This window comes from Hemibagrus wyckioides, linkage group LG10, assembly GCF_019097595.1.
Source record: "Hemibagrus wyckioides isolate EC202008001 linkage group LG10, SWU_Hwy_1.0, whole genome shotgun sequence".
Lineage (NCBI taxonomy): Eukaryota > Metazoa > Chordata > Actinopteri > Siluriformes > Bagridae > Hemibagrus > Hemibagrus wyckioides.
The window spans coordinates 9,354,928-9,365,162 of NC_080719.1; the positions used below are offsets into that span (position 1 = coordinate 9,354,928).

Here is a 10,235-nt window from a genome sequence, read left to right on the forward strand (position 1 = left end):
AGAGGCCACACCTCCTTCAGTAATACTGACAGACACAGAGGCCACACCTCCTTCAGTAATACTGACAGACACAGAGGCCACACCTCTTTCAGTCATACTGACAGACAGAGAGGCTGCACCACCTTTATTAAGACTGACAGACAGAGAGATCACACCTCCTATATTAAGACTGACAGATACAGAGGCCACACCTCCTTCAGTAATACTGACAAATTGAGAGGCCACACCTTCTTTATAAAGACTGACAGATACAGAGGCCACACCTCCTTCAGTAAGACTGGCAGGTTCAGAGACCACACCTCCTTTAATAAGACTGACAGGTTCAGAGACCACACCTCCTTTAATAAGACTGGCAGGTTCAGAGACCACACCTCCTTTAATAAGACTCACAGGTTCAGAGGCCACACCTCCCTTAGTAAGACTGGCAGGTTCAGAGACCACACCTCCCTCAGTAATACTGACAGGAAAAAAAGCCACACCTCCTTCATTGAAATTGACAGATACAGAGGCCATGCCTCCTTCACTGGAAATAACAGAGGCATAAACCATTCTTAATAAGTGTAGTTGGTGAATATTAACAACCCATCCAGCCAGTGGCTGTAGCACAAGAGCAGATTAGGTGTACCATAAAAATCCCACAAAAATAAATTAGAATAATGCTGATTAATAATGATAAATGCTGATTAATGCTACAAAATAATAAGCAATAGACCTACAGTTCTAACTGTTGTTGCCTTATAAAGCTTTTCTGCTCCTCACCCAATGTAGCTGTATCATAACAGTTTTTTTCCACTACCAATATTTTAGATGTGACCGGCTGCACTCATGTTTGAGAAAGATTGCTAGAATATTAATACATTCACAAAACAGAGATTGTCTGATGGTAGTGATCCTTATTCACACTCCAGGATATGTCATTACAGCATGAGGAAAATCTCAGTACAGTAATACCTCGCAGATCCGCGTCTCACAATTCGCGGCTTCACTGATCCGTGAAATTTTAATTGGAACCTAAGTAATTTGCATCCGTGAATTTTTCGCAGACCTACAAAATCCTCCTGTGTACGGCTACTTTCGTGATATACATTTTCATGATAAAAAGTGAAATTATTAAGAGAAATGTAGTTTAATAATTTAGTAACATAAATATAAAAGTAAAATCAACAAAATATCAATGTTATTTTAATGATATCGAACGTCGCAGATATCACGTACGTACAGTTCAGCCATTACAACACACTATTGGCTAGAAGGGTTGGAAGTAGCCAATCGCAGAGCATTAACAGCTTTACCTAGCTGCTGATTGGCTGGTAGCTATGATGCTTTGTATGCGTGATGTCGCGCTTCATCTCCCCGTACCTTGTGCTTGGTTCAGCGCGTATATTCCGTGAATAAGTGATCTCAGTGATTTTTATCTTGGTTTTTATACAGGTGATACTGTACTTTATTTTTACATCAAACATTTATATCTTTCTTAAGGGTAATGTATTAAGCTAACTTTTAAATGAAATTAAAGTGTTTCTGGAGCATGATTGGGGTCATATTTAGGGTTTAAACTAAAAAAATAGCATTTACAGTACAGTATTAGCATTTTTAGTGACTCCACCGAACATCCGCGAAACCTCGTCATTCGCAGTGGGTTCTGGAACATAATATCGCGGATGTTTGAGGTATTACTGTACAACTACAACCAAAGTGTATCAAATCAAATGTCTTGACTGTTTCGAAAAAATACTTACCATCTTGCTCTGCATCGCAGCAGGCAGGCTGGTCTGTAGAGTCTTTATCAGCTCCGACATTCCAGTACATGTTACAGATCTAACTCAGGAGTCTCAGTCTGACCACGACATCATACATACATACAGTCAGGAAGTCCCACACAAAGCCTGTTTAATCATTCCTTCACTGAAAAAAAAGGAAAAAAACACATTAGAGAGATGGAGAGATGATTCACCAGGTAGAAAGTGAGAGAACCAGCATGAATGCTTTTAAATATATATATATATATCTTTGCCTGGACAAAGGTTATGCTTGCTTAGTGCCTAGAGGCCAAGGAGGCAACAAGCAGTAGTAAGAAAGACCAATCAATACAAATCAAACCAGTCAAACACCCAAATAAATCATCTGAACTAATCAGCATAATGCTGCTGGCCTACAATCCTAAATAAATTAACATATGAACATATACTTAGATTATTTTTACAGAGCACATGGGTGGACAAACTGATAACCCAAATATACAAGACAAGCAGATTTTGGTTGCAGGATATTATTTTTTTGTAGTACATCTGGAGAAAGAGAATAAGACCATGCCCTTTTTCAAATGAAAATTTGACACAAAGCAGTCATTGAATCCCTTCTATAAGCAGCCACCTCATGCTTACACGTATCAGGAGAAAATGAAGATCACATCCAGAGTTAAAATTATATCTTTAAACTGCAATGCAGAGGACTGAACACCACAGCTCACAGCCAAAGCCTTGAAAAGATAATACTTTTTCCACAACATTATTACATTATGTTTGCTAACGTGGATTGGGCGGGACCCTGGTGCTTTAACTTTTTTGGTGGGTTAGCGATTACTATAAATGTATGACTCTATTGTAACTCCATTTCCAATTCTCCATACCAATTATGTAACAGAGACTCTACCCTGTCTTTTAAATAGTCTCACGTAGCCAGAACTTCAGACTGACAGCAGAAGGTCTGGACTACATAGCAGCTTTTATTAGTCAAGGACAGAGCGTCTGACTGACATGTAAAGCAAACAATCATGGTTTGTTTTGTTCAGCGTCATGATTTCCCAGAAATCCTGTAGAATCCAACCAATCAAATGACGATTTGAAGTGTTTCCAATTTTGTGTGCCATATGCACCAGACATTCAGACAACAGTCTATGGGTGTGATGTCTGGGGCTGAGACTATCCTTTATATAACTTTTGGAAGACACCAACATCATTTCTGTGCATCCTGACAGCTGTTCTCCAGTCTGCCTTGCAGTAAGTGAGGAACAGTGCAGCCTACAGACATGACTCATTTATGCTCTGCTTGGAACAATGAAGTCATCAGTCCCTTTAACAAACAGACCAGAGCCTATTTTGCTTCCTACAGTAGGCCTTTTACAATGAATTTCAATGAGGCAACAAACATGGCTAGTCGCTACACCCTCTGTGCCAGGCTATCATCAACATCACAGGGTAGGAGGTCTTTATTTGCTCATGCCAGACCAGACTCTATAGGCTTGTAAGTCACTGGACAATTCCACCTTATTAATCGTGAAAGAAAAAATCCATTTCTTTATAAATGAAACAAGAGAGCCTGTTAATTAAATAACAACTGTTTTAGGAAGAGTCCAAGTTTTTCTCGTTAACACTAGGAACCATATTGAACTCTGTCCATCTACATACCTTTCTTGTGTGAAAATGTTTGACGGTGTTAAACTATAGAACAAAATGGCATAATAACTAGCATAATATCAGTACAAAGGTCATTCACTTCCACTATAGATGAAGCGGTAATTACCAGAGTTGCGCTATTTTAATAGAACCTTTGCTAGCTCAATTTAGGAAACCACAAAGCTGTATATTGGGGCTTTATTGATTTCTTGCAGACAGTTTGAACTCCAAAGCTGTCCATTACATCCACTGATGCCCCATTAATCCAAAGCATGTTACCACAAGGTTACTATCAGAGACCATCAGACTCCTATAGACCCTTATTAGAAAACCATTAAGCATTTCTAAAGTCAGTCACCGGTCAGCTTTATACAAGTGATGTCAAATTCAAGACTTTAAGAAAAGGGCAAATGCCAGGCTCTCCAACACCAGATTCTGCTTAGTAATGCCCTGATGAGCTGAATCAGCAGATTTTTTCCTTTGTTTGTTTACGTTTATTAAAAGCATAGTATATTCATTGGTTAGATTTTCCATCTAAACCAAAATCCACATAACAAGATTAACAAAAAAGAGAGGCATCCTCGGATGGGTTAAACATTGTTAGTCAACATAATTTATTTTATTTAATGTTTATAAATTTTTTTTTTTTTTTTTTTACAAAAGCTGAAATCTGCTTATGCAAAGTTTTGCACACAGATTATGCAAACAGATATGGAATAAATATAATTTCAAAATAATTCCACATCAAATGAACTAAGACTGTATATGTATATTCTGTTACATTTGTGCTCTAATTTAAAGAAAAAGTGCCCAAAAAGATAGAAGCATGAAGACTTTCATTGCCATCCACAGCATCACTGTTCAAGAACTTTCACATAGACTCATTGTGAAAAGTATGTGGATAACTGACCACAATCAGACCCATATGTAAGCCTTCACGAAAATGTTGCTACAAAGCTGGAAGCACAAAATTGTCTAGAATGTCTTTATATGCTGTCATCAAAAGCTGTTTCAGCTTGAGAAATCCATGTGTACAAAATCATGGACCAGAAAGACTTTTCTGTTTTGCTAGGTTGGAGTGGAAGAATTCAAGTGACCTGAACGAAGCCCTGGCCTCAACTCAACTGAAACTGAACTGGGATGAATTGGATCGCCAACTCCACATCAGGCCTCTTCTCCCATCATCAGTGCCTGACCTCACTAATAATCTTGTGGCTGAATCTGCAAATCCTCACAGTCACGCTCAAAAATCTAGTGGAAAAACTTTGCAGAATATCAAAGGTCTTGTTAAAAAAAAGACATCTGAACTGCATTTATTTAAATGGTGTGTGCATTTTCTTCAGACAAGAGGAAAAACACATCAAAACATGGGCGTAATAATAGTTATTCAACCACTCATGATAGCAAATGGCAAAAAGTAGCAAAACGTTACACAAGCATTATGATGTTCTGAGCCCCATTAAACTAAACAGTTCATATCATTACAACATACAAGAAAAAATGTAATGGTCTTGCCAGTTTTCCAAACCACTGGCCACATTAGCTATACTAAACTACGGATTATGGTTTATGAATCCTAATATACAGTATCTCACAAAAGTGAGTACACCCCTCACATTTTTGTAAACATTTTATTATAACTTTTCATGTGACAACACTGAAGAAATGACACTCTGCTCCAATGTAAAGTAGTGCGTGTGCAGCCTGTATAACAGTGTAAATTTGCTGTCCCCTGAAAATAACTCAACACACAGCCATTAATGTCTAAACCGTTGGCAACAAAAGTGAGTACACCCCTAAGTGGAAATGTCCAAATTGGGCCCAATTATCCATTTACCCTCCCCGGCGTCATGTGACTTGTTAGTGTCACAAGGTCTCAAGTGTGAATGGGGAGCAGGTGTGTTAAATTTGGTGTTATCGCTCTCACACTCTCTCATACTGGTCACTGGAAGTTCAACATGGCACCTCATGGCAAAGAACTCTCTGAGGGTCTGAAAAAATGAATTGTTGCTCTACATAAAGGTGGCTTAGGCTATAAGAAGATAGAAGACCCTGAAACTGAGCTGCAGCATGGTGGGCAAAACCATACAGCGGTTTTACAGGACAGGTTCCACTCAGAACAGGCCTCGCGATGGTCCACCAAAGAAGTTGAGTGCACATGCTCATGTCCAGAGGATGTCTTTGGGAAATAGACGTATGAGTGCTGCCAGCATTGCTGCAGAGGTTGAAGGGGTGGGGGGTCAGCCTGTCAGTGCTTAGACCGTACGCCGCACACTGCATTAAATTGGTCTGCATGGCTGTTGTCCCAGAAGGAAGCCTCTACTAAAGATGACGCACAAGAAAGCCTGCATACAGTTTGCTGAAGATAAGCAGACTAAGGACATGGATTACTGGAACCATGTCCTGTGGTCCGATGAGACCAAGATAAACTTATTTAGTTCAGATTGTGTCAAGCGTGTGTGGCGGCTACCAGGTGAGGAGTACAAAGACAAGTATGCCTTGACTACAGTCAAGCATGGTGGTGGGAATGTCATGGTCTGGGCCTGCAGGAGTGCTGCCGGCACTGGGGAGCAACAGTTCATTGAGGGAACCATGAATGCCAACATGTACTGTGACGTACTGAAGCAGACCATGATCCCCTCCCTTCGGAGACTGGGCCGCAGGGTAGTATTCCAACATGATAACGACCCCAAACACACCTCCAAGATGACCACTGCCTTGCTAAAGAAGCTGAGGGTAAAGCTGATAGACTGGCCAAGCATGTCTCCAGACCTAAACCCTAAGGTGGGGGAGCGCAAGATCTCTAACATCCACCAGCTCTGTCATGACAACTTTCAAGAAAAAAAAGTGTGTGCTCCAAGGCATGTTCAGAGAAATTAATTAGCTTGTTTTGTCTTATTTTAAATTTGTTAAACAACATAGGATGAATCACAACATACACAATGCTCAGGCATAACATTAAGACAACCTGCCTAGTATTGTGTTGGTCCCCCTTTTGCTGCCAAAACAGCCCTGACCTGTCATGCACTGTGTATTCTGGCACTTTTCTATCAGAACCAGCATTAACTTATCAGCAATTTGAACAACAGTAGCTCATCTGTTGGATCGGATCCCACGGGTCAGCCTTCGCCCTCCACCTGCATCACTAAGACTTGGCCGCTCATCGCCGGTTCACTACTGTTCCTTCCTTGGACTACTTTTGACAGATACTGACCACTGCAGCCCACCCACTAACAGGTGCCATGATGAGGAGATAATCAGTGTTATTCACTTCACCTGTCAGTGCTCATAATGTTATGCCTCATCGGTGTATATGTATATAAGCAAACTTCAGACGAAATGCAATGCTGATCTAACACCAACATCCTCTGAATAACCAGATCACTGCATCTCTCTCTGTGATAATTGTCAGTGACGTCATCCTTGCTGAAGATACATCTAAGAAGAAAAATAACAATACACAAAACAACCAGAAAATGCAAACTCTGTCAGTTTGTCTCTTAAACATTGTTTACTTAGGTTGGTGCTTAAAAAAAACCTCACGTGGAATAAAAGATTATGATGGAATATCAACGTTAAAATATCAGTCTCACTAGGGAACTCGTCGAAAAATGAGCAAAATAAGCTACAGTGTGAAGGTTTATTGTGTAAAAAGTCACTGTTTAAGTGAAGGTTTAAAGAATAACTTTGTCTCGCGCATAGAGCCTAAACTTTGCCGTACTTACTAAACAAACAGCGCACGCGCCCAACCTGGGAGAGCAAACATAAATAAAACTAAACAAACAAACAGAATCGTGAAAAAAATGTGTAGTATATAACTTGGGCTTAAATACCAAAACGTGGTATTTAACTGACAAAGCAAATCGTGTAGCAAAACACGCTAAATCGGTCTATAGATCTAAACATGCGTGGTTTTAAATGGAATTTCTATTCAGACTCTGAAGTTTGGAGATAAAGCAGGAAGGACACTTACCGACATTTCACATCGACATTCCATTGAACACAAACTCGACACAGACTTGGACACTGTGCAAAGTTCGGATATGTCCTAAAAGTTATGAAATGCAATCCAGCTCCAACACGAGGATTCACTTCTGCTTCACTTCCTGGTATTGCTGCAAAGCTGCGGCTTTCCCTTCGACTATGGCAGGCTTGTTCACACAGATAATGAGGAGGCAGAGCCGGAGGAAAGAAAACAGGAAAACAAACACACTGCACTTGTTGACCAGATGACCATGGTATATAAACAAGTAGTAACAAGTTAGGAAAAAGAAAAAGCAACACCTCAGAAAAGCCATCATCCATTGCATGAGATTATTAAAGATTTAATCATGTTTTCAAGTGTGTTATCTTGTAAGATAATTAAATAATTTCATCTATCCATTTTCTATAATGCTTATACTACACAAGGAGTCCTTCCCCGGGGACTTAGGGCACAATCTCTCTCTCTCTCTCTCTCTCTCTCTCTCTCTCTCTCCCTCCCCATTTCTAAAAGCTGGATGCCAAGGTGGTGATGGCTCAAGTGGTTAAGGCTCTGGGTTGTTCACCAGAAAACTGGTGAATTTTGCTGTAAGGTATATGTGACAAATAAAGGCTGTTTCTTTCCAATCAGTCTACAGAACAGGGTGAACAAAAAGACCTAAAGGAGAACTCATGAGGACTCAGTTCATGAAGGTGACAATCACATCACACCCCACCCCCAGGGGTGAGAAACAAATGTGTTAGCCACTAACACCCCTGAAATAGTTTCAGTCAGAAATTCAAAAGATTTGTTTCCATTCTTGAAAACAAAATAATGAACCTTAGTAATGACCAAATCATTGCGATGTCTTTGCTTGGCTGGGGTCATTCACTTTTCCAGTGTTTCAGGGCAGGATTTCTCAAATGTTTTGCAGCCAGAGCATTTGTTTTGGAGTTACTGAGGTCTGGATTAAGCCCATTGAAAAGGTTTTACCCATTTACCCTACTAGTCTGATAGTCGAATAATTATAAGACCACAGTCCATTAATGGTGTATTGTTGCTTCACTTAAAAAAAGTAAAATAATAATAATAATAAAAACCTCTTCCCTATGCTTCACATACCCCTGTAAGTCATCCTATGTGAGCTGATGAGCCTATATAATTATTAGCAAACAATAAAATCCATTTTGGCACTACTACCAACACCATCATAATCTTACTGTATTGCTAATTTGCATTACAGTACTTACATTTTGCTTATTTACCAGATGTGTTTAACCAGAGTCAGCAAAAATTGATACAGGATACAATCAAGTACATGTGGGTTAAGGGTCTTGCTCAAGGCCAGCTTGGCTTTTACCACTGAACTTCCCCACACTGGTGATCTCATGTCTCCAACTTTAAAGTTGCAACACCGCCAACACAATTAGCAAAATCTCCCTAGATCCATGGATATTTAAAATAGGGCCATATCTAGAACAGACAGTATGGTATGTAGGTTAGACATGGTTCAAAAGTCATATATCATCCAGGAATACATGGTAAAAGCACCTCTGTTGTAATCAAGCACAGAGTTTACCATGGCTCATGTACATTTCATTTTCTTTTATTCATTCATCAGTCACTGCTTAACTTAAAAACACTTGGAGCAAAGGAGTACATCCTGGATGGAAATTTACACATAGTGTGAGCATGCAGAATTGTTCACAGGCTGTAAATGTGTTTTGCAAACTGAAAACCCACACATTTTGACATATTAGCCCACAAATGCTCATCTCACTGCTTGGGTTTGTATTCTTTCTCAATTGTGAGTCATGTTGGATAAAAACAGCTGCCAGACGACTAGATGTGAATGTGAACTTGTTATAAAGGAAGTCAAAAAAGGGTTGCAGTAGGGGTTCAGTACCAACCGACCATGATCTAACTGTATTTATTCCATATGCTCTTATCATCTATCATTCTGTAGCTGGATCTTGTAATTCCAAACAGGAACTACCTTTATTAGAAAGCGAGAAATGTAAACTATAATTCATTGGAAAATCTTGTTTACAGAAATAGTATTCAACATCTAAGCCTTCTAAAAAAAATAAATAAATAAAAAGTGGTTAGCATGTTCGCTTTGCACTTTCCAGGTTTGGGGGTTCAATTCTCACCTTTGCTCTGCATGTGCGGAGTTTGCATGTTCTCCCTGTACTTTGGGGTTTCCACCAGGTATTCCGGTTTCCTCCCCCAGTTCAAAGACAAGCGTTGACATCTCTAAATTGTCTGTAGTTTGTGAATGAGTGTATAAATGTGTGTGCAGTTGTGCTCTGTGACAAGATGGCACCCCCCACCTCCTTCCCCAAGACCCCTGGACTCCAGACTCCTCACGACTCTGTGTAGAAATAATCAGTACAGAAAATGAATGGATGGATGGATGGATGGATGGAGGGATGGATGGATGGATGTGTGGATAAATTTAGACTGTTTTTAGGTACGTTCACATAAATCATTGCATCCGGCCACCCATTGTAAAAGGAGTGTCTGATGCTATCAACGTCCAGTCTGTTTGAATAAATCTGGCATGCATTCTATTACAGTGTTTGGACACTGGACATGTATTTACTGATCAACCTCATTTGCAGGTTAGTGGGAAATTCATGCAAATTTGTTTCCTTATTATTCCTGCAAAACCTGTCCAACTAGTATTTTTTTACTCCCAAGATTTTCTTTCAATGTTGATGCTATTCACAAAAAGCAGACCTGATTAAACCAAGACTGAGCTACTAACACATTTTTCTAATTTATTTCTAACTTTACTTATTTTACTAACTTATTATACTCTCATTATAATGCATTATCTTATCCAGTCAAACAAACTCTCAGTGATGATACTGACA

The 10,235-nt window shown here is 39.6% G+C and overlaps 1 protein-coding gene across 2 annotated transcripts in view; it reads right to left on the bottom strand.

The window, feature by feature from the left end:
• The window catches only part of lrrk1 (leucine-rich repeat kinase 1), a 113,199-nt gene extending 105,639 nt beyond the window's left edge, over positions 1-7,560 (bottom strand). For both annotated transcript variants that reach the window (XM_058400599.1, XM_058400600.1), the window contains exons 1-2: positions 7,369-7,560; positions 1,740-1,905 (exon numbers count right to left, since the gene is read on the bottom strand). In XM_058400599.1, the coding sequence (XP_058256582.1) occupies positions 1,740-1,809 (70 nt within the window). In that variant the 5' untranslated portion in view covers positions 1,810-1,905; positions 7,369-7,560. The remainder of the gene's footprint in view (positions 1-1,739; positions 1,906-7,368) is intronic.
• Between the last annotated feature and the right edge of the window lie 2,675 nt (positions 7,561-10,235).